Source organism: Dermacentor andersoni, chromosome 8 (assembly GCF_023375885.2).
Source record: "Dermacentor andersoni chromosome 8, qqDerAnde1_hic_scaffold, whole genome shotgun sequence".
In the NCBI taxonomy this organism is placed as follows: Eukaryota; Metazoa; Arthropoda; class Arachnida; order Ixodida; family Ixodidae; genus Dermacentor; species Dermacentor andersoni.
In genome coordinates, this window is record NC_092821.1 from 48725205 (window position 1) to 48750910 (window position 25706).

At 43.8% G+C, this 25706-nt stretch overlaps 1 protein-coding gene across 1 annotated transcript in view; it reads left to right on the plus strand.

Moving 5' to 3' along the window:
* LOC126526128 (monocarboxylate transporter 2-like) overlaps nt 1–17905 on the plus strand; it is a 30224-nt gene extending 12319 nt beyond the window's left edge. Inside the window, exons 2-4 of the mRNA XM_050174080.2 lie at nt 12907–13050; nt 14022–15005; nt 16944–17905. Coding sequence (XP_050030037.1) covers nt 12907–13050; nt 14022–15005; nt 16944–17158 — 1343 coding nt within the window. The 3' untranslated portion in view covers nt 17159–17905. The remainder of the gene's footprint in view (nt 1–12906; nt 13051–14021; nt 15006–16943) is intronic.
* Nucleotides 17906–25706: the final 7801 nt, after the last annotated feature.

Below are 25706 nucleotides of genomic sequence, written 5' to 3' on the forward strand. Positions count from 1 at the left end.
TTTTTTTTTTTCTTCTTCCACACCGGCATGCTCTGTTACCCATTTTCTTCGCATCACGTGACCTGTTTACATACGTGTTTTGTCAATTTGTTTTTAAGTGAGCAACAGTGCAGTGATACGTCACTAATACGTATATTGATACATCCTTCTTAGCTTATATATGGCCACCGTTGCATGTGTGTATCGCTCTGACGAAGGCGGGTCCCGGGGCCGAAACGCCAGTAAAGGCTTATCTTTTTCCTGCGTGCTTCCATTCTTTGAACTACTTCTGTGCCGGATCCTGTGATTCGGTGCTTCGAAAACATGGTCGGGCCCGAGCCACCCCCAACCCGGGAATAACGAAAGCTTTCCGCGTACGCAATAAATTGATACAGTACAATAAGTGTATATGCAAGTAAAGAAATAAAAGAGCCCCAAATGAAATATACCGTAGATACAGAAAGGACAAAGCCAAATGACAACACAGTCTTGCAATACACAAAATCGCATGTCAATCGACCAACAGGAAAAGCAATTAGAAAAGAGAATTGTCGAGGAAATAGAGTTTCAATTTCTTTCTGAATATTGAAAGAGTTGAAGGATGTTGCATTATACAAAATAAATCATGCTCATCATTAGGTCAATTTGGAATGTGCCACTGTAATAGCTGATTGCCGTAGTTTTGTTCTGTTTTTACTTTAACAAAGTTCCTAGCTCTTAACTGTAATTAGTTGCGGTTTTGGTGTATACAGAAAAATATGCTCACGTTTACTTACGAATTCCAAAAATGCTTTTTCGCGTAGTTTTTGGTTATATAGACTGCAGACATTCAAAATGTTGTCCTGGTGAAAGTACTCAAATGTATGTTCATACGCCGATAGGTTATCAATAATGCGAACACACTTTTTCTGCGTTTCTCGTATAGTTTCCATGTTAGCATTAGAAGTGACTCCCCAGATAAGTAGACAGTAGTGGAGTCTAGAATGAGTACTAGAAAAGTACAGCTGACGCTTAAATATTAAAGGTAACGGCGTGTGTTACTTATTCAGCATATAGATTAATTGTGCTATGCTAACTACATCTGTATTGTGGGCATTTAATAGAATATCGTGTGCTTATGGTATTGCCACGATATCATTGATATAAAGGAGAAAAATGGTAGGAACTAAAATAGAACCCTGCGGAACGCCGTGCATAAGATTTGGTAAATACGATTTTATGCTGTTAATTTCCGCAAAGTTGGAGAGGTGTAATAGATAGCTACGCAGTAAATATCCGATTCCACGAAAGGGTAACTTCGAAAAAGGTATGTCGTGTTTAATTGAATCCAATGCTTTATTGATGTCTTAAAATATACGTATTCTGTAATGTTTTTGTATGTTATCAACAATTTTATGCCGTAATTGAAGTAACGTAGATTCCGTGAATTTACTCATTTCAAAGCCATAATGATTCGGATATATAAGGTTATACTTTTGCGGGTGTCCTTTAATCTTTCCGTCCCCCTTTCCCTTTCCCCAGCGTAGGGTAGCCAACCGGGCTCAGTCCTGGTTAACCTCCCTACCTTTCATTTATCATTTTCTCTCTCTCTCTTGCGGGTGTCCAGTTATTCCAGAATTTAGGGCTTTTTCAATAATTTTTGAAAAAGTAAGACCATGGATATCGCCCGGTAAACAGTGATACAATCAGTGACGCCAACTTTATTCTAGACAACCCTAGCAAGTTTCATGCTATCCACAAATGCGCCTGTGGAAAACACGAGGTTTGCTATGCCACAAAAAACATCGCGTAAGTCCGCAAGTGCTTTAATTGGTGCTACTTGAATACCATCATAGCCACAAGAGGAACTATTCTTTAAATTGCTAATGATGTGTGCTATTTATGCAGATATAACAGGACAAAGATACACAGTATTCTGCCAACTGGTATTATTACCGCACTCAAACTTGTTAACTTGCGAGTCAAAAGATGACAAGCTCAAAAACTGGTGATTGAATACTTCAGCGAAGGATTTACCGCTTAGTACTTCATTCCCGGACGTCAGTTCCTGTGAAATGCAGCTTGTGTGCCGCAATAAGTGCTTTAGAGTGCGCCAAGTTTGTTTTCTTCTTTTGTTGGGGGGTTGGGGGCTCATAAAGAATGTCCGTAAATTTGTTAGCGCATTAATCAACCCGTGATTTTTCATATCACCTTTTACCTTGCTCATGATTAATATTCCTTAAATTTCTGTGTCCTTATATTTGAGAGTTTCCGAAAAGCTTATCTCAAAATTATAGTCTTTTAACACAGTCATAAGCAATCCAGAGTTCCGTCGCTTTCTTATACTTTCTAACACTTGCCAAAGGAAACAAATATTCGTAAATTTCAATAAATTTCTCAAGAACAGCATTTTAGAAAAGGTTCGAATCGGATTTTCCTTTATCTAAAATTTCATTGCAATTTACAGATGTGATATCGCGACGGAAATTATCTATTTCATGAATAGTTATCACTCGCGTGGCTTTTGTCTAGTGTTCTGAGGTAACCTGTGGAAATGTGCGCTTATGAATGGAACAGAACAAACGTGAATGATCACTCACGGCACTTAAAAGCCCATCTGCTTTCACGTCACCTTCATCATAGTAAGTCAGACACAAATCAGTTGAGGCTTCACTGGATGCAGTAACTTGAGTAGGGCGGAGCAATATTGTTTTAAAAGCCATACATTTATAACACGTCGACTAATTCACTAACTGACGTATTACCAGATCGTAACCAATCAATGTTAAACTCACCCAAGATTACCGCAGGCATTTGTAGTGACGATAGAGAGTCAAGCAATGCTTAAAATCGACGGAAAAATTTTGCCGATGACCCAGGAGGAGGTCCATAAGCAACGCAAGCTACGCATGTTCTAAATTTTACAACAAAATTGTAATTTGACAATATGGCACAGTATTCAGTCATAACTTCATAATGCACAGCTTTTTTTTTTTATGTATAAAGCAGCCCCCCCCCCCCCCCCCCGCCTTTCTTACTGCGTGCATCTACTCAAGCATTCAGGTTTGTAGCCATCGATTTGAATTACGTCTTAAGCGGTTTGGCACGAAGTTTCCGTAAAGGCGAAAGCACCGAGAAAGGAATACTAAAGGGGCGGACACTCCCATAGAGCCCAGCGTCCCAATTGAATGCAGCGCACCAAGCCGTCGGCTTGGTGCGCTGCATTAATACCCGAGCCACACTTCCGGTTTCGGTTTTGTGCGCGCGCGTTTTGAATACTAGCTGGTACGCGTCGTGCCGGTTCCCCTGCTTGTTTTTTTGTCTTTCTTTTTGCTTCTACAGCTCCACCGCGCGCGGTCTTCGTACGAAATCGTTACAGTATCCGCCTCCCGTGCAAGAGGACCGTGATTCAAATCCCGGGCCGCACAATTCTCCACCGGAAAATACCAGAAAAAAAAAAAAAAAAAAACCGTGTGTTGAGAAAATTGCACAAACAGGCCTGGAGTGCGGCCTGATCCCGGTGACCAGAACCGGTAACGCACTCTCTCACCAGAGCAGGATTGGCCACCCTGGTGCAGTACTTGGCCACAACCTCCTATATGAACACAACAATCAAACCCCGGCCCTCAGTCCCCAGCAGCTGCGAAGCAACTGACCACGGCGGCGGTCAGACCTGCGACGCTGCAGAGGGTGCTGAGAATGCCTGGCACCGGACAGGCCGCCATTGGAATATGAACCTGGCAACGTTTAACGCTAGAACGTTATCTAGTGAGGCGAGTCTAGCAGTGCTATTGGAGGAATTAGAGGACAGTAAATGGGATATAATAGGGCTCAGTGAAGTTAGGAGGCCAAAAGAAGCATATACAGTGCTAAAAAGCAGGCATGTCTTGTGCTACCGGGGCTTAGCAGAGAGACGATAACTAGGAGTCCGATTCCTGATTAATAAGAACAGAGCTGGTAACATACAGGAATTCTATAGCATTAACGAGAGGGTGGCATGTCTTGTTGTGAAACTTAATAAGAGGTACAAAATGAAGGTTGTACAGGTCTACGCCCCTTCATCTAGTCATGATGACCAGGAAGTCGAAAGCTTCTATGAAGACGTGGAATCGGCGATGGGTAAAGTCAAAACAAAATACAGTATACTGATGGGCGATTTCAATGCCAGGGTAGGCAAGAAGCAGGCCGGATACAAGTCAGTGGGGGAATATGGCATAGGCCCTAGGAATAGCAGAGGAGAGTTATTAGTAGAGTTTGCAGAACAGAATAATATGCGGATAATGAATACCTTTTTCCGCAAGCGGGTTAGCCGAAAGTGGACGTGGAGGAGCCCGAATGGTGAGACTAGAAATGAAATCGACTTTATACTCTGCGCGAACCCTGGCATCATACAAGATGTAGACGTGCTCGGCAAGGTGCGCTGCAGTGACCATAGGATGGTAAGAACTCGAATTAGCATTGGCTTCAGGAGGGAACGGAAGAAACTGGTACATAAGAAACCAATCAATGAGTTAGCGGTAAGAGGGAAACTAGAGGAATTCCGGATCAAGCTACAGAACAGGTATTCGGCTTTAACCCAGGAGGAGGACCATAGTGTTGAAGCAATGAACGACAATCTGATGGGCATCATTAAGGAGTGCGCAATAGAAGTTGGTGGTAACGCCGTTAAACAGGAAACCAGTAAGCTATCGCAGGAGACGAAAGATCTGATCAAGAAACGCCAATGTATGAAAGCCTCTAACCCTACAGCTAGAATAGAACTGGCAGAACTTTCTAAGTTGATCAACAAGCGTAAGACAGCGGACATAAGGAACTATAATATGGATAAAATTGAACAGGCTCTCAGGAACGGAGGAAGCCTAAAAGCAGTAAAGAAGAAACTAGGAATAGGCAAGAACCAGATGTGTGCGTTAAGAGACAAAGCCAGCAATATCGTTACTAATATGGATGAGATAGTTCAAGTGGCTGAAGAGTTTTATAGAGATTTATACAGTACCAATAACACCCACGACGATAAGGTGAGAGAGAATAGTCTAGAGGAACTTGAAATCCCACAAGTAACACCGGAAGAGGCAAAGAACGCCTTGGGAGCTATGCAAAGGGGGAAGGCAGCTGGGGAGGATCAGGTAACAGCAGATTTGTTGAAGGATGGTGGGAACACTGTCCTAGAAAGGTTGGCCGCCCTATATACACAATGCCTCATGACCTCGAACGTACCGGAATCTTGGAAGAACGCTAACATAATCCTAATCCATAAGAAAGGGGACGCCAAAGACTTGAAAAATTATAGACCGATCAGCTTACTGTCCGTTGCCTACAAAGTATTTACTAAGGTAATCGCAAATAGAATCAGGAATACCTTAGACTTCTGTCAACCAAAGGACCAGGCAGGATTCCGTAAATGCTACTCAACAATAGACCATATTCACACTATCAATCAGGTGATAGAGAAATGTGCGGAATATAACCAACCCTTATATATAGCCTTCATTGATTACGAAAAAGCATTTGATTCAGTCGAAACCTCAGCAGTAATGGAGGCACTACGGAATCAGGGTGTAGATGAGCCATATGTAAACATACTGGAAGCTATCTATAGCGGTTCCACAGCCACCGTAATCCTCCACAAAGAAAGCAACAAAATCCCAATAAAGAAAGGCGTCAGACAGGGAGATACGATATCTCCAATGCTATTCACAGCGTGTTTACAGGAGGTATTCAGAGACCTGGAGTGGGAAGAATTGGGGATAAAAGTTGATGGAGAATACCTTAGCAACTTGCGATTCGCTGATGATATTGCCTTGCTTAGTAACTCAGGAGACCAATTGCAATGCATGCTCACTGACCTGGAGAGGCAAAGCAGAAGGGTAGGTTTGAAAATTAATCTACAGAAAACTAAAGTAATGTTTAACAGTCTCGGAAGAGAACAGCAGTTTACGATAGGTAGCGAGGCACTGGAAGTGGTAAGGGAATACATCTGCTTAGGGCAGGTAGTGACCATGGATCCGGATCATGAGACTGAAATAACCAGAAGAATAAGAATGGGCTGGGGTGCGTTTGGCAGGCATTCTCAATTCATGAACAGCAGGTTGCCACTATCCCTCAAGAGGAAAGTGTATAACAGCTGTGTCTTACCAGTACTCACCTACGGGGCAGAAACCTGGAGGCTTACGAAAAGGGTTCTGCTGAAATTGAGGACGACGCAACGTGCCATTGAAAGAAGAATGATAGGTGTAACGTTAAGGGATAAGAAAAGAGCAGATTGGGTGAGGGAACAAACGCGGGTAAATGACATCTTAGTTGAAATCAAGAAAAAGAAATGGGCATGGGCCGGACATGTAATGAGGAGGGAAGATAACCGATGGTCATTAAGGGTTACGGACTGGATTCCAAGGGAAGGAAAGCGTAGTAGGGGGCGGCAGAAAGTGAGGTGGGCGGATGACATTAAGACGTTTGCAGGGACAACATGGCCACAATTAGTACATGACCGGGGTAGTTGGAGAAGTATGGGAGAGGCCTTTGCCCTGCAGTGGGCGTAACTAGGCTGATGATGATGATGACGATGATGATGACGACGATGATGATGATGATGATATACGAGGAATGCGTGTAGAGGCGAAACGTGCGAAAGTAGTGAATGGGCGGCATCACAAACAAAAGCAGTTCGCTTTGACATACACGGCGTAGAAAATGCTCGATTCATTCCGAACAATACCGTATACATCCCACGAAAACAACCTATTTACAAGCATTCCCCTCTTCTAGGCCTTCCTTCATGCACTTTAATAGCGCGAATACACGGGCAACTGCACGTTTCGCGCACTTGGCTACAACCGATGCGATAGTACACTACGAATACAGAGGTAGCCACAAAGGCTCTCACCAGACCATGCTGGGCGCTCGCAGAATTCCTTCTACTCGCACTTAAACAATTGCATGGGTGCTGTTCAGAAGACAGAACTTTCGAGTTACTAGTTCCTGGCGTTTGAGCTCCTTGGCGTTATCTCTTGCGCGTTCTGCCGGCGCAAGCAACACACTCCCGTGTTATCACTCTTGACAATCGCTCGTGGCGTTTTCGACAAGCGTGAGTACCGAAAGAAGGCTTAAATTGTTGCGGGGATATAAAAATTGGCACAAACTCGTCGCAGTAAGATTCAGTACGCGCCAAACTAACTTTGTCACCACGGCCGAGGTGCGTTTCGCTGCGTCGCGACACGAGCGGCGAGCGTGCCTCATAAGTAACAAAAAAAAGTACCGAAATAATTTTCAAAAATGTTGGGCGTTAGAGAAAGCGCCAGGAACTTCTGTAGTCTGTGCATTAAAGCGTGAAACTGCGCACCACGGCCAAGCTGCTTTTCGCTAACCGCGTCGCAGCGCCAGGCGCACCCACTGCGCTCGAAAGGTACCCCAAAAAGTAGTTAAATTAGTTACAATAATACTGGCGGTCAGAGAAAGCGCCAATACTTGTCGCCGTAAAATTCAGTACACGCGAAACTGCTTCACAGCACCCTGTGCGACTAGCGTGCCCAAAAACTACCGAAATGAGTTAAAATAATATTGGGGCTCATAGAAAGCGTCGCAAACATCTCCCAGTACGATTCATTTATTCAAATTAACTCCGCCACGAAGGCCGCGCTCTTTTTCGTTAACTGCGTCGCAAGTCTAGCCTAGGTGCCATATAAGCCTAATTGCTTGAAATGCGTCGCAGACTGTCGAACAAAATTTCTCACCTTGCCGTAGTCCAATAGTGAAGTGGTGCCATGTCAAAGTTCAGAAGGAGCGCAAGAGTTCGCCGGGAGCCCACCAAACCAGGATAAATAGGCAGACGGGCGACCGAACAGGCCAACGCTGAGATGCGCGGCCGGTCTCTCTCGCTTCGGCGGTGTGTCTGACGAATGACGCAAGCATCTGGCTCGTCATTCGCCGATTCGCCTGTCGCTAGGCAATGGAAGTTAGCCGCGAAGTTTAATGTAATTTATACGCAGGTATTTTTGCTTTTGCCGGGAAAGAATAAAAAAAAATAAAACAATTTCTGTTAACCGCATTTCACATTCTCTTTTCTTTTTTCGATGCTCGCAGAAGCAAATGGTCGGCGTTAATGCTATAGCGTGACGTACTTCCTGTTGCCACTTTTCGCCGAGTGTCACCTCTTGTCATATTTCTTTCTCTAAGGCCAAAATATCAAACTCATAGCCGAAATACATAAAGAATGTGTCTAATTGGTCCTGTTGGTTCCGTAAGCTTTGTGGGTTTAAATGATAAAAAGAAATATAAGTGCGAGCGCTTACTGTCGATCCTCAGAAGCAAAATCAAGAAATGAGGCCACGGCGACTGCATTTCGATGGGGGCGAAATGCGAAAACACCCGTGTGCTTAGATTTAGGTGCACGTTAAAGAACCCCAGGTGGTCGAAATTTCCGGAGTCCTCCACTACGGCGTGCCTCATAATCAGAAAGTGGTTTTGGCACGTAAAACCCCAAATATTATTATTATTATTAAAATCAAGAAATGAAACGGTATCAAGAAAAGACTTCGAGAATGAAACCGGCATGGGAAAGAATAAGGCTTATCAAAACAACACGTATATGAATGCGTGTTGAATGAATGCGTCATAGTAACTGTTTCTGTTTCTGATGCGCATACTGCGAGTGTTTTGTCTTTGATCACAGCGTGTCCCTTTTTACAGATACTGCTATTGTAATGTTTTTGTGTTTTTCATCTACCCGACATTTTGCATATTTTTTGTTGCATTTCTATCCACTCCTGTAATGATCCATTCTTGGACTGACAGGATAAACAAACAAACAAACAAACAAACAAACACGTGTAGCGGTGACACGAAACCGCGCTCGCGAGATCACTTTCTTGGCAAATTCGAATGACACTGTAACCATTATTCTTTCGCACGAAAAAGTGGCCATTCTTTTGCCACACGAAGCAGTATTTAATTTCTTTTCCTTTCGTTTGCGCTAGCCATAGCCGCCTTTCGTTCATCGCAGTTAGGTTGTCGAAAATGCGCAAGCCTGGCGCTTTCTCCCGAATAAGCGATTGACTTTGAATCCACCGTTCTTGCAACATGACAAATCGGAAGCGAGCTATCACCGCAGTCTTTTTTACCAGCACGTGGCTACAACCGATGAAGGCAACCGAGGTCCGAATCCGATAGCTCGGAAAGCTCAAGCGTGCGTTTCAGACGCTGCATCTTATCAAGAAGGTTTTAAGACGAAATCCTTACATGTCTCATCGTTCAATCGACCTTGAATTAATAATTAATTAATTATGGGATTTTACGTGCCAAAACCACTTTTTGATTATGAGGCACGCCGTAGTGGAGGACTCCGGAAATTTTGACCACCTGGGGTTCTTTAACGTGCACCTAAATCTAAGTACACGGGTGTTTTCGCATTTCGCCCCCATCGAAATGCGGCCGCCGTGGCCGGGATTCGATCCCGCGACCTCGTGCTCAGCAGTCCAACACCATAGCCACTGAGCAACCACGGCGGGTTGATCGACCTTGAACGTCCTTGAGCGAAAACGGGCCGACAGCACGTATCGTATACAAAATGCTGGCTCTCCCGTAACCGAGAGCAGATGTAAGCATGAAATGGTTACCGGTAAAGCAGACTGGTTGTAGTAATTACGACAATTGCTCACAACCATCTCGCTACCGTAACAACCATCCGCGGCGTGCCAGACGCTGCCGGCCTGGTCATGGAGCCTGGAACCATATCTCTCGAAGGAGGCGGCGCAAAGTTCCGCGGCGTGAATTCCGCGCCGTGGAACTCACTGACCGCTGGCGTTGGAAAGAGCACACGCAACCCTGTCTCAGCACCAAAAGATGACAATCAAGTGTATGGTGCGCTGTATCTGCCTTTTCAACGCCGCTGTTGGAAATGACAAACTTCAGCGTACAAGAAGTTACAGCTTCAGTGATATTGTGAACAAACGTTCGCAAGAAATCGGAAGCAGTGTTTTTTTATAACTTGTTTGGGCAGTAACTAGCGTATATAATGCGGTCCTTTACAAGAGCTTCGGAACTAGGGACCAAATTTTCTTAAATTTTGACTGGTTGCCCAGATGCTTACGTTTTACTTACGCAACGATGCCCGGATGTTTTCGTTTTGTTCTCGCCCCCTTCACGTCCCATTCTCGTCTTGAGTGCCGGATAACAGCTCTGCATTTTGGCTCAAAATGTCTTAAAGGTCGCCTACATCGGGAGTTAAAATCATTTCATGCTTAAATGGATTAGTGAGCACTCCAGAGTTAAAGGCAGTTGAAGCGCGCCAAAGCATGACTGGGCATTAGTTGATGACAAAGCGAATTAGAAGGCACAAAATTAAATTAAGAGTAATCAAAGCAAATTAAAAAGAAAACGATTGAGGAAGGAGGACAAACTTGTTTAAAGGGAATCGAACTGAATTAAGATGGCTCAGTTAGATTTAAGTGGAATCAAAGTGCATTAGGAAGGAGGACAAAGCGATTTAAAAGGAAGCAAACTGAATTAAGATGAATAAATGCGATTTAAATGCAATCACAGTGAGTACAGAGGACTCCAATGATTTAAGAGTACTCAAAGCGAATTGAAATAGATTACTAAGCGAATTAAGACCATGACTAAGTGAATTACAACGATCACTAAGCGAATTAGGAGGAATCAAAGTTAATTAGGAAGGGGGATGGAGCAAATTACGTTGAATCTAAGCGAGCTAAAAAGGACGACAAGCGAATTAAGAGGAAACAAACCGAATTAAGAGGGATGACAAAAGCGAATTAAGTGGAATCAAACCACATTAAGAGGGATGATTCAGTGATTAAACTGGATGACTCAGAAATTAAGATGGATGACTCAGCGGTAATAAAGTGGCTAATTAATGTGCCTAGATAAACTGGCTAATTACTGCAACGGCACTTGAGCTCTAAACTTCAATTCGTCTTAGGAATAACATAAGAGGCCCTGTAACTTTCTGGTTCTCTTCTTTTTGCATACCGTGAATCTCAATGTTTTAACGGCGGCTGTACTGCTCTATTTCGTTTAACTGGGCTTTCACTGCGTGGGGATTTGGAGAAGTGTCAGACTCCAAACGTTCAATACACTTGCTGACGGCCACAATTTCAGTATCCTGATTGTCAGCCTCGTTAATTATTTTGTCATACTTCTCAGAAAGCAATTGGATAGATGCCTGAATGTCACTTATGCCTCTGTCAACTTCTAACAAGGCGTCCACTTTGGCCACAAGGGCAAGTGTTCAAATGTTTCCATTTAGCTGCTTTAGCTTACATTCAAGTCCTCGGCTTTCAGACAAGTTAGATAACGCGTCGCCCCTTTTTTTCGTTTGTTTGATGTGTAGCACACTTCGAATAGTTTTTCAAGGAGTCGCCTTTGCTGCGAAAGGCAGGCACAATAATTCCAGAACATTTACCAACATGGTATGAATGTTTACACATTGTACACACAAGGGGTATTTCTTCGAGCCGAATGTCTTCATTGCATGCAGAACATTCAATCGTAATAACAGCGGGCAATGGTTAACCAGAGGCACAGCAGCAGCAGGGAACGCTGCAAGCTTAAGTGATGTTGGAAGCTAAATAACAGCAACCTGCAACAGTGGCAAAACAAGTGCGTAAGAAGCGATGCTGCGTGGCGTCCGCCGCCACTTCTGTGCCCGAAAAGCGAAGAATCTAGGATTCGGCTTCCTTTTACCGTCCGTCGTCTTCAGGTCTGGTTCACTGTATGGTTCACTATACACCGGGCGCACAGGACAACAGCGTGCATCAAGGAGCCATCTTTCTCGGTTTCCATCCTAGCATCCACGGCATACAGCACGACGCAGGACCCTAACTTATCGCACTAGGATTTTATGCAGAACATCACTGCGATGGCGACGGCGAAAACTGCCTTGGCTGTCCATGCATCGCATTTACTAACTTTCTACTTAAAATGTATAATGTGGACTCACAAGTATTTTCTAGAATAAACCTACCTCTTAATGAAAGAATTCATTATAATCAGCAATTCTTTGGTTCGCATGGTTTTCTTTAGCTATTCGGTATGTGCGACTGAGTGTGCGCCATTCTTGGCCAATCCTTCGGAATGGGGATGTGGCACTGTGACAAAACACTAAGAGAATCCTCAATGTAGCTGGCTGCGTATCGCATCTGTACGTGCACACACTTTTTATGACTATTATTTCCTGAACAAACATCATACATCATATATCGCCTTCGTCCTCGTGACATCGTTGCGTAAAGATCTCACACTGCGCATCCGCATTATTTGGTGTTTACAGCGTATACATATGGTGCCTAAACGTTAGCGGTGTAGTGTGTAAACAAAATACCGAGTACGGGGGCACGAACTGTCAATTATTAACAAAGGCAATGCGCATCTGCCTGCGCATCGCCTGCAGCCTGCAAGTGCAAACTATGCTTGCGTAAGCTTAAGATTAGGGCAGAGGGAAGGATACCACTGCTCGTGAACATATGGAAGCTTATGACATTAGAAAGATAGGCACAAACTGCGTTTGCGGCACGTCGATCTTCTTACTTGGGACCGAAATACCCCTGTTTGAATTTTCTTTTTCTTTCCCATGAAGAAGGGGCACGTATGCGCTATACTGTATGTATCTATTATTTCCTATATTTTCTGGGGCGGCACAATAAACCATTTGTGAGTACCGCCCCTGGTGTACTGTCCTCTTTGTCCGTGTTACTTGGCACTACAATGGCTTCAATACATAACAACTGCCTGAGAATAATGGGATGTTTGTGGTGGATAAACGCTAATGCTGCATGAGGTTGCAGGTCAAAAAAAGGATAAAAATAAACACAATTGTAAGCGTGACCGTTATTTGTACAGAATTTATTGCACAGTACTTGACTAACGCTTACCTTTACATACAGAAAAACTTGTTCTATGGATCTGCATTGCTTGTTTGTTTTTCCGACGCAGGCCCAATAGCTGGCACCCTCTGCCAGCGCTTTTCGTGCCGGACCGTCCTGATAGCCTGCTCGTCTGTGGCAGGAATCGCTGCAAGTTTATGCTACCTGGCAGAAAATCTTATATTTATCACCATTTCCTTCGGTATTGTTCACGGTAAGTCTTAAGTGTGGTCAAAGCGCATGAGTTTATTGAAAAGAGTGACCGATAGGGAAGTAGTAGGATACGAAATATAAAAGAAACAGTCGATCAAATTGAACGAGTTCGTTACCTTGAAAAACTTGTAAAATGAGCACGCAATCTGCAAATTTTACTTTATGGCAGAAATTAAAGGGGATGGTGACAGCCGAAGGTGCTTACGCACATACATGTGATTTACAACCTTCACAAAACATTTCTATCGTTTTGCAAATAATTAGCACTACATTACGATTTGCAGGAATGGTGATTCGCTGAACTTCTCTCTGACAAGTGTTTCAAGACGAAGCATTGTGCCTTCTCGCTGTAGCTCATGGGTTACACTGCTTGCAATGCAATTTTAGTCGTCTGTAAGCTATGTCGGAAGCAAGGTTATCATGGCTGAAAGCTGGGCGAATCAGCCACTGGCATTATGAAAAATGTTCAAAACATCTGGAAAATTCCACGTAACTTGAGATAGTCATAATCGAACCTCAATGCTCAGTATGCCCAATATGCAAACAGAGCAAGCCTTCAACGTGCGGTTTCGATATTCTGAAATTGGCATTATTCGAGGAAAACTATGCACGTAGGAACTGCTCTGTAAACTGTTCTCTAGACTCATAGCCGTTTCATAAAAAAAATGTGTACAGGATAAAAAACAACATGCATGTGTGTGCGTTTGTGTGTGTGTGTGTGCTGAATTATATAGTAAGGTAGCACAAAAAACCGGAAAAGGAAGATTCAAAGTGACAGACAAAACAGAAAAAGAAAGGCGGCGCTACTACTGTCATTCTGCAAGCACTAACTCGCAAAAGAAAAAGTGATTGTGTGTGTGTGTGTGCACGCTTGTATACATGCGTGTGCGTGCGTGTGTCTGGTATCACTTGTGCATATACTGCCCTGACTTTTGTCGAATATTTGACAAATACCTGAACGTTCTCGTGCAGGCTGCGCCCTATGCGGCATGTACGTCGCTGCCAATGTCTTGGTGGCGCAGCACTTTGAGAAGCGAAGGGCCATGGCCTGCAGCCTCGTGTACACAGCGAGTGGCCTCAACAACGTCGTTTTCCCTCCTCTGATGGAGTTCCTACGCACAACCTACGGCGTTCGCGGAGCGTTCCTGCTGTACGGAGCCATTCTCCTAAACACGATTCCAGCTGTCATCGTCCTTAGAAGCCCGCCGTGGCTCACCAAGCCGACGTGTGCGCCCAGAAATACGGAACATGAAGCGGATGACCCGGGAAAAGTGACAGATGTTGAGAACACTGCGTCCAGCGAAGACGTCGCGTCAGCGGACGTGTCGAAGAATTCTTCGTCCTACTCACAAAATGCGTCAACGTGTAAACACTCAGCGAGCACTTCGATGAGCACCGAGGGAATGAGTTCACAGGCCTGTTTGTGTGAAGACAAAAGCGCAGCTAAGATGACGCAAACTAAGAAAGTTTTAGCATTCCTAAGACCCAGCCCTACGACTAAGCAGTTCTTGACATTCTCTTTTCTAGTCCACGGCCTTTCTTTCGCAGCAGTTTTCTTCACCGCAGGCGTATTCGTCATGATACCGGCCGATCTTGCCAGAGACCGTGGCCTGAAGCCTTTAGATTATGTGTATGTCCTGCAAGCTTTTTCTGCTGCAGACGTCTCATTTCGAGCAGTCGTTGGCTTCGCCATCGACTCGCGCATCTTATCTATCGAATCGTCGATGCTGCTGGGATACGTGGTGCAGGGAGTCGCTTACGAGTGGCTCGTGTGGGCTGGGACGCTACCGCCAATGATTGCCGCTGCATTTTTCATGGGCGCCACCTGCGGTTCGAGACTGTCTCTGCAGGCGCCCGCGTTGGTCCAGGACTTCGGCATCAGCATTTTGCCGACGATGATGGGCGGAGTGTCCTTCTGCGCTGGTGCATCGCTTCTCCTGCGACCACTACTGATCGGTAAGCACAACATAAACCCGGAATAAACGGGTCACTTACCAGTCCCTTCTAAATGGACTTATTCACTGGAAATTCTAAAGCACCTTCTGGGGATCTTCTTACTGCAAACATTTTTCATATTAGCTCCTTAGAGGAGACGGAAAACCTGGAATGTCGCGTGACCCTACTGTCTACGGGCGAGCAAAACTGGCAACACCGCGTCACGTTTACTTCATTGAGCCTTGCCTGTATTTTAAGTCCCCAGTTTTTCTTTTTTTTTTTTTGCTTGGTCGAGTACTCACATTTACCGATTGTTTAACTTCTGCATTCGATGAATTACCGGTCACGTACTATGCATGAAGATGTAGGCAGTACGCCTGACGTATATGCCTTTATGTGTGTGACCTTAATTTTCCAAGAGGAAGCACGGCTCCCTCTAGAGGAAGGTCGTGAAAGCTTTCGTTCGAAATTTTAGCTACCGTCGTGTCGTGCAGCATGGTCTGATACACTCCAGACATAATAATCAGCTGGTAATCACGCAAAGCGCTTGTCTCTCTGTTGATGCTCGAATCTGATGAGGACTAACATGCTGCGCTAGTTAATTCTGGATCACAGTGCTTTCTTTTGCGTTTTTGCTAAGAAGGAAAGCTTACTAAGCGAAGGCACCATATTTTGTTGACATAATAACGTGGCCACAGCCGAAGTTAGATGCCTGCCATAAGGTGAAAAAAAATCACACATCGGCATGAAGTGAAGCTCGACTAGTTTCACAGCGTTAAAGACTACCATTAAGTGTTTGCTGGTTCCCCAACCTTTACAGGGACTGGCTGCTGTCGGACGCGATTAGGCGGCACCAGACATAGTGGAAACAAACACTGATATAGTACAAACACATGTGGCCCGCTGGTCGAAGGTGACGTCGCTGTTGCGATTCGGTAAAAATTTCATCTCCTGCAAGCCATTGTGGTAATTCCTTCGCTTTTATGTCATCATCATTACTCCGCCATACTCACTCGGTCGTCGTCACTGAGTTCTCATATCCTCGTCATCACGTGTGCATTGTCATTCCATCGTCGTCGTCCCTTAATGGTCATTGCATCATCGCCATTCCTTCGTAGGCAACAACTTTATCACAACGATGACTTATGGTGATGGGATGACCGAACTGGAATGACCATCACAGTGTGACGACGGAAGCTGGAACGGCTTTGCTGCCCCCATTGTTTCAAATAACGACTTCACCTTTAATTCAAGTTCGCCATCGAAGAAAATTTCATCATGTAACCTTCGACAGCTGCAGTCATGCCCAGCCCTCACACATTGCCTCGCATGGAAATCTTTGAGGTACGCGTAACAAATAAATAAATAAATAAATAAACTGTCCCTATACTCGACTCTACGCTACCATTAACCGTTAAGGGCCGGCCGATCCCATCGATAACGCAGGCGGCGCGCCGCCCTCATCAATGAGAAGGCGCCACAAGAAATGGCATTTACACTCGTTAGATTATCCTGCCCATGTATTCTGTAGTCTCAGGTGGTCATAGAAGTAAATTGGAATTGGTTTCGGTGCTGCTGCCACTATCCTATCAGCTGTCTATGCTTCCAGTTAGAGCAAGGTGGGATAAAGTGGAATAAGGTAGATGAAAGTGGATTAAAGTACATTAAGCATAGTACAAAAACAGTAGGGTGAATTAACGTAAAGTTCTAAAGGACACGTGGCAAGATATGACGCCACTTATCATGGTCACGGGATAATTGGAAGTGAAATTGGTTCCGAGATGCTCACGTCACGTGTCACGTCATGACAAGTGACCCGTCATAATGCTTTCGCATTCAATTCGCGTAAGGAGGATCATTAAGTGACTGTCAATTTTATTGTGCAATAGTGTGCTCGTGACCCGCAAGGCTTAAACCATTGGGCCACTTAATTTTAAGGCACAATTTCTTTTTGCGCAGGTTACTACAGAGACACACTTGGCGACTACACTGGACTGCTGCATTCAATGGCTGCCCTCAACGCGTTCTTTGTATGCTTGTGGACGGCAAAACTTATTGCGAAGAGGAGGGCGACGATGAAGTTGAAAGCTAGGGAGAACGAGGAAACAAGCAGAACTGATTTACACCAATCTGGAAGTGACATGAAATGCAGTGGAGAATCATCGGCTACTTGAAGTGCTTCGAGCTGTAGTTTTAGGAATTTACATAGTACGGCGCCTAAAAGTTAAAGTACCAGTGACTTTGCTGACAACGCTAAGCTAGACGCCCAAAGGCTGCTGCCATGGGCGGTTTATGCTCTTCAAAGGACACAGTTTCTTGCAGATCATTAGAGTTATCGAATACATATAATAATTAAATATTCCGCAACTGAATTTTCTATTTTTGCAATCACATTATGTTTATATATACTAGAAACTTCAAGAAAATCATACACAAGAAGATCGCAATTTTGTTCTATTCTTCTAGTGCGCCTGTTTTCCTATATATTCAACACCAAACTTGACACTCATTGCGATAATTTTGCTTTTAGATGAAAGACACGACACAAGCACTAACTGCCCTTGTGGCGTAGGTCATTCCGTATAGCACGCTATTTTCAAACCCCGTTGAAGCTGATAACAGCTGAGCTCCTGCTCTTATCTGAGAAAAACAAGATTTCCTTGCCCTCCTCAACCGTCTGCGTCGCATGAAAGGGAGGGGGGAGGGGGGGGCTTTGTGTAGAGAGTACCGCTTCCGAACGTTGATTACGAATATCCTAGAAACAAGAAAAGCGTTCGGGGAGAATCAAACATAATAGGATTGCCGTCGTATGCGACTGTCTTGATACTTGCAATACTAACGTATACCATAACCGCGGAATTGAATAATTTAATCAAATATTTTTTGTTAATTGTTCAAGGCTAATAAAAATCTTTCGCGAACGCCTGTGCTCCTGCGCAATTCCCTATGCAATCAGCATTTGCTTAGTTATGGCATAGCCTTTTCATTAACCCGTTGGCGCCCAGCGTGCTTTTAAATGTACAGTGCCATTTTCATTTGTAAATAATTAAACACAAAACACACAGCGTTCCTTGGTACCCCATTTTGTTAAGAATGGTCCTGCGAAGACGACCGCATTGTAGTTTGTTTGTCAGGTGCATGATGTGTTTCTTCTATTCATCGCCAAACTTGCAACAGTACTGAACATAGCAGGTGCTGCTATGCATGCAGCTTCTTTATTTTTTTTGTCAAGCATAGCATACTCTTGTCGAAGGTGAAGTTTTTTGGGTAAGTTTTAGCAAAGAAGGGCATCAACAATAAAAGCATGACATTCCAGATACAATACATATTTATGCCGTCGCCACAAAATGAATGCAAGTGTACTTTGTAAAGTATGCTGGGCCTATGTCTATGCTAGAGGGGTCTGGTTGACCTCAAAGCACACACGATGGTTATTTTTAACCGTATTTTGTCAAAATATTTCTTGTTTCCTGCCAGAACTTCAGAGTTCTAAGTATGAACCAACTAGCCCTCATCAAGATCTTACAAAAGAAATGTATGTAGAATTACATCAACATTGCTATTATTCCTCCCGCTTCCTTTCTTGCTGCCGACAAAGATGACGATGCTCTTGTATTGTCAGCCCATAAAGTAGCAGGCGGTGTTAGAGTATACTTATATAAATAGAAACCACTCAGATATCACATGAAGAATATTTATAAAGAAAGATGGTTCATGCATCCTTCACTGCAAATTGGAAAACGAGTGGGAGAGAACAGAAAACAACAAAGACTATATTCATATGCCAGTCGATATGAGTTATGCAATAAAAGGAGGGCAACCCAGATTGGTGAACCAGACGTAAACTACACGTCTTGAATTGACGGAAAATTCTAACGTAAATGAAACCTAGCCGTCCTAAAACAGGATTGTAATGCAAGAACCGACTGTCATTGGAGGAGCTAGATGTCACCATTCTCTTGAATGTTTCGATTACCACTGAACCAAATGCTGAATGCTTTAGTTTTGAATGCCTGTATGCATCGCCAATTATCGCGTCTAGATCTACGTCAATAATACATTTGTGTTGCGCACGCCTCTGAAAGCAGCAGCAAAGCCCCTCCTTGTTACTTGACGAAGTAATGTTACACGCTTAATAAGTAAAAACAATTCCATAACAAACACTAATTCCGACTAAAGCGCAAATTTTACTACCAGGAGGTTTGTGCGGGCTTGCGCAAAATTTCGTTTGGCTCTTCGCTGCAAGCCTTTTTGGTTTTGGAAGCGCCAAGATATGGCATATACAATTCGTGACCTGCATCAGGTTTTGCTCGCATAAAGGCCCAGTGTGCTTCATAAAGTACACTATCGTACGTTTCGAAGAATAAAGCGCCATTCACAAAACTTTCACAATGTATCTACAGTGCGAAAAGATTGTCTGACACGAAAAATCAACAAAATCTAACTGGTCGATTTTTCTTGGTTTAATGGGTTGAAATTGCTGTGGGAATCACTGTTACTCTAGAATAGAAGATCATGCATAGCACATGCGCTACGACGTCGCGGATCAAAAGATAGGGAGCTCGATGTCCGGAGAACAGGGGTAATGTCTCGACGTCATTCTTTAACTTGAACAAAAGCGATTACGACGTAATACACAGGACGTTTCATACGCCGGCTGTTTCGTACATACGCATTTTAAGTCGAGTGGTCCTTGTACCAAAAATTTACAGGCAGTATATTTTTTTATTTACACATAGTGAAGAGCATTTTACTAAGGTTCAAGCATAAAAGGGCATTTTGGGGGATCAAGTAATCGAAAAAGAGATGTCAATGGTTATAGGAGTAGCTCGACCAGAAAGCCAGCGTAGGCCGAATACGCACAATAACAGTATGCCAGCAAAACACTCGTAATAATGGCATATATCGAAGACGAATCCAGTAAAAACTAAAGCAACATCACGTAACCGGACACATCACAAAATCTTCAAAATATTACAGAGTCTTGTTCCGCGTATTACTTAATCATCCAGATGCGTGTGTCAATACTAAGATAAATAGTTGGGTTTTGTTTGAAAATAAAAAGAAAGCTGGAAGAATAATGTTATTTTAAATTTCACGCTTCTTACGGGAACATTAACCAGAATATATGATACCTGGAATGCGTAGTTCGCTACGATAGCTTTGGGACACTGTATTACTACTATACTTCGGCAATCCCTATTCAATGTGTATATTGAACAGATTATTAACTCTCATAGGAAAGCAATATTTGTTGCTCTCATCTCTGCATTTAGGTGCCCAAATTAAGCTACGTATAGCGGCGGTGAAAGTGCGGTTTCGCACTGTGAATATTTCGGAGTTTACAAACACGTTATTCACACTTCAGCGTATGCATTCTCCAGCATATGCAACAATCAATCAATCAATTCTTTATTCAACATCAACATGAGGATGTTGGGTGCGTCGACAAAAAGCCAGAAGAAAGGCTTGACAGAGGTCGACGCACAGGCGCTCGAGTACCTCGCGCTATTCTGCACGAAAAACCGTTTGAAGTATCAGATGTCGACCTGTTCTAATGATAAGAAAACTACAAAGGATTTTGTAAAACCGCAATCGCCTGAGCAGTACATCGCATTGCCACCTCTGAAAACGTGGTGAATGAATTGAATCTAGTGGAACCTAACACACCTTTGTTGCATAGCAGACAAAAATTCTGCTGGTAGATTTCAAATTCTCGTGTAGTTATCTTCAAATCATGAATGTTTTGTCTGGCTGAGCCGGCATTTCGACAGATATGTTGCTCTTCCAATGAACAGCGCGAAGGAATGGCCCCATTTGACGACGATGGTTTTGCACTCTCCTACCTGCGGCAAGCAATGAAAAAATCGTAATATTATTCTCAAAACTTCATAATTATCCACATTGTCAAAACAAACTGCTGTGATCAGTAAAATTGTTCATATTGCAAGTAGTAGTGATGGCTAAAAAAAAACACAGCAGCAAAACTGTGAACAGTTTCACTTTCTATTGACCCGCCGTGGTTGCTTAGTGGCTACGGTGATGGGCTGCACGAGGTCGCGGGATTGAATCCCGGCCACAGCGGCCGCATTTCTATGGGGGTGAAATGAGAAAACACCCGTGTACCTTGATTTGGGGCGCACGTTAAAGAACACCAGGTGGTCCAAATTTCCAGAATCCCCCCACTATGGCATGCCTCATGATCAGAAAGTGGTTTTGGCACGTAAAACCCCATAATTTAATTTTTAAGTTTATATTGGGCGAACCTGCGCCCGCAAACGCAACTTACACTCCCAGCGCTACGACAGCGGCGAACACAGTCGGCCACCGTCGAAAATCTGATCCGCCAGTGAAGCGCGTCGGCTTTTATACATAAGTCACCAAAGTTTTCAGAGTGATTGCTGGTGCCCGCGCGTCTTCCAGAAAGTACTACACTATTCGCGTCGCGCATACAGTCAAATTACACAAGCTTCGGTGACAACGGACAACGGATAGAACCATCGATAACAATCCAGTAAGTTCCAATCATGCAGGCGCGTCTGGTGCTGAGCGATAAGTTTAAGTTGTTAGTGAGCGAAGTGCACTCCCCGAGAAAGCGAAAAATAAGTACACGTAACTTTCGCGACATCGTTACTGAGCAGCGAAAGGACGACTCTCTCCGGTCGATCATTGAGAGCTTGACTTCAGGACAATCAGAGCGCTCGACTATAATGTTCGTACCCCATGACGACTCTTCATCGACGCAACATCAGCTCTGATGGACCAGATTTACTGCCAGTTGTCCCTCGTCACCTCCGTCCTACGGTTCTTGCTGAGCTCCACGAAGTACCCACTGCCGGACACTTTAATACTTCCCGTACTTGCGACAGGGTTTGACGTCGCTTCTTCTGACCAGGCCTTTACCACGCTGTGTGACGTTAAGTTGCGGTTGGCGACCCCTGCCAGCGACGAAAGAGGAAATGCGCACAACCTGCCGGCCACCTTGATCCAATCGATGTTCCAGGGGAGCCTTTCTTCCGTGTCGGCATGGAACTTCTTGGCCCCTTCCCCACATCCAAAAAAGGAAACAAATGAATAGCCGTTGCCACAGACGATGCGACGTGCTATTCCATTACACGAGCCCTGCGCACCAGTTGTGCTACAGATGTAGCAGACTTTTTACTCAAGGACGTGATTATTCACCATGGCGCGCGAAGGCAGCTACTGACAGATCGTGGCCGCTACTTCCTATCCCAAGTTGTCGAAGACATACTTCATTCCTGCTCCACCGAACACTAACTCGCAACCGCATATCACCCACAAACGAACGGACTGACTCAACGACTGCAACAGTTTTATAAGATAATTGCGGGGGTTGGGACAGCACTTTGCTTTACGTGATTACCGGCCGTGCATTTACCGTCTTGGCAGACCACGAGCCTCTTGTGCACGCAATGAGCCGTTCGGGGTCTCGTTACTCGTCGCGCGAGAGTCGACACCTTTCCTACATCTAGGATTTTACAACAACGCTCCGTAATATCAAGGGGGCAGACAACGTTCCAGCCGACATTCTGAGTCGCGTCAGTGCCGCTTCCATGTTGTCGTCAGAACCTTGGTTTAAGTTTCAAACCTTAAGTTTCAAATAAGTGCCGACCTATTGTTATGTTTACATCGTCGAAGCTAAAATATAACCTTTATTTTTTCTCAGAGGAAGAAGTTTCAGTCTTCAAAGGTTTCCGTTAGCGAATACTTTTCGAGGGCAACTCGAAACTCCCGGAAAAGGCTGCTTGAATATCGTAAGAACTCTGGACAGCCATTCTCACTACGCGTAAACAAATTATGTATTAACAAAATTGCATGTGTGTATTGCCATGTTACTGACCGTGTGTGCAAACTTGACACTCGCGAGCGCTTTCTGCGTGCCTGCCTTCCCATGCCGCCAGCTCACGCGCACTTATCAACGTAGCTAACACGAGCGCACCCATCTAGTCAGCGGTCCCTTTTATATTCCAATGTATACGTAGTGTGTGTAACTTCCGCAATGGTTTATCATCGATAATCGACGCATGTTCCGCGGATGTTGCATTACTAACTGAAACGTGGTTTTCCTCGGCCATTGCCAACCATTAAATAGTGCGCTGCAAATCAGAGTACAAATTTTATCGTTCTGATCATACTGGTCGTTTAGCTGGTTGTGTATTAATAGCTGCCAGCGATACCTTTGTTTCCAGTGTTATTATAGTTGACAGTAATTTAGAATTTATTAGTGCATGTATATTTATATAGCACATAAAAGGTTTATCTTCAGCGTATGTTACAGACCGCCAATGTCTTCGATCGCATTTTGTCACGAATTACATGATGCCCTAAGGAGCTAACTGTGCAATTTCCTAAATGCCCTTGATTTCTTTTCGGGGACATTAATTTACTTGCTATTTATTTATTTATTTATTTATTTATTTATTTATTTATTTATTTATTTATTTATACGTATTGCAGCCTCAATCAGGCTATTGCAGGAGTGGGATGAACAACAAACATACAAACATTTAAAAACAAGCCTGCGTGAATTGTTTCAGTGGTAGTGAACGGATGTTGCCCGGTAAAGAATTCCAGACTTCCATTGTTGATGAAAAAAAAACTGCTTTTAAAGGAATCAATGTGGGCAAAGAAGGTTGAGATATTTCGCGCATAGTGGCTCTTCGTACATGAGGGTTCGGAAAAAGTTAAATAGTTATCTGGAGAGGAGAGTCGAGGAGAATTGATAAACGTGTGAAGGAATTTTAGACAGTCAACTTTACAACGCTCTGCAAGAGGAGTCGTAAAGGCATGCCAAAGGTCCTTTGAAGTTAAGGAGCCTTGAGCTTTCAAAGGCACATTAGTTCAAGGGATATGTGTCGGTGCTACACGGTCTCCAGATGGTCTCCGTGGAAACTTTTAACAGAAACCGCAACGTATCCTTAGCGTTGCCATCGCCTCGAAAATAATAAAAAAAAATATGGCCCAAATACGTCTTATAATAAATTTGTCATATTTTTTTCAACAATATTTACTTTTCCTAATACAAAGAAACACCAAACCAGAATGCACGCGTAGTAATGGCATTACTTTACCAAATACAGATGTATTTATTGTAATGATGGCCACCATGTGTACCGCTTCGTACACCGCATGTTGGCGTCGATTATGCGCCGTTGCCCTTGCTTCAGCTGCTTTGTTTCACTCCTTGTGGCTAGGCAGCGGTAGGTACGCGTAAACGCGGTAAAATAAGGTACTACAAAATAAAAGTGAGGAGGGAAGAAGACCCTCGGAAAAAAGCCGAGGAGACTGGGATGCCTAGCAGCCGCTAACCAAAGAACCAAATGGCACATGGCACCCGTGTCGATGTTGCTGCTGACGACAGGCCATGACGGCGCTGCTGTACCGGCGTGTTCATGATGGAGATTGCGGGTGTCCCAAAAGTGTTTAGTACTTTAGTAATAGTATTCAGTACTTATAAGCTTGTTCTGAAGAGGTAAAAATTGAACTTGCATATTTTTAGACAGTTTTTTTTCTGCTGTTGGACGCCCTCTAGGCTCGAGAGTATTCCCTTAAGGTTTCAAAGGACGAACGCGCACTCCTTTGACTCAAAGCTCCCTTCGAGTAGGGCCCCTTTGCTGCGCCTGTGTGACAGTGCGCATTCTCCTTTAAAGTAAAGGATCTTTGGTTCAAAGGACTTTGAAAGTGCCCATGTGACTGGGGTATAAGACCAAGTAGGGGAAGAGAGTAGACGGTGAAAATTTCTTGTCATATCTCTTACAAACAAAACGCACTGCCTTTATTTGCAGTGATTCTAGTTTTTTGACGTCACAGTCTTTGCATGGATTCCATACAACGCAGCCACATTCGAGGATGGTGCGAAGGAGAGTTTTATATGTAAGAAGTTTAGTTTCTTGATGAGCAAGACGCAGCGTACGATGTAAGTAACCTAGTCTTTTTAGGGCCTTCTCACAGGTTACATTAATGTGTTTCGACCATGACAAATTATGTGTTAGCAGAATACTTAAATATTTGAATTCAAAGAGCCTATTTAAAGTAATATTGTTAAAGGCATAGGCAATAAAAGAAGGGCATGAGCGTCGTGTAAAAGACATGGAGACCATTTTGGAAAAAGTTTATATTCATTTGCCATGCTTTTGACCAGTTACGGAAATAGGACTACTGACCCGCCAAGCCTTCAGCCTACCCGTTGCTCACTTCATTCTGCTAATGTAGTACATTTGCTGCTTACGACAACTGCAGAACTCGTTTCACACCTTTTTTTTTTGCCTGGCATAAGCGATAATTCCTTTCTTAACTGCAGTGTGCAGGTCTGTACGCCTCCCAAGAAGCAGCCCGTATTTATTAAAGATTATAAAAATGCGAATTTCTCTGCCATAAATAACGAACTTGCAGAATTCATCACGGACTTTACGCCGAGCTTCTACAGTCGCACCGTTCAAGAAAATTGGTCTAGCTTCAAAGAAAAAGCTGCCTACTTGATCCATCGCTATATTAAAAAAAAAACGAATTGTTTCTTCTTCCAAAGCTCCTTGGTTTAACGCCCATCTGAAGCGCTTGTTAAAAAAACAATAAAATGATATTTCGCCGAGCGAAAGTGGCGATGACGCCCGAACGATAGCACACGCACAACTGCACTGATCACGAGTACAAAAATGCCATTGCGCAGGCAAACGATGTGTTCCACATTTTTACCTTGCCCTC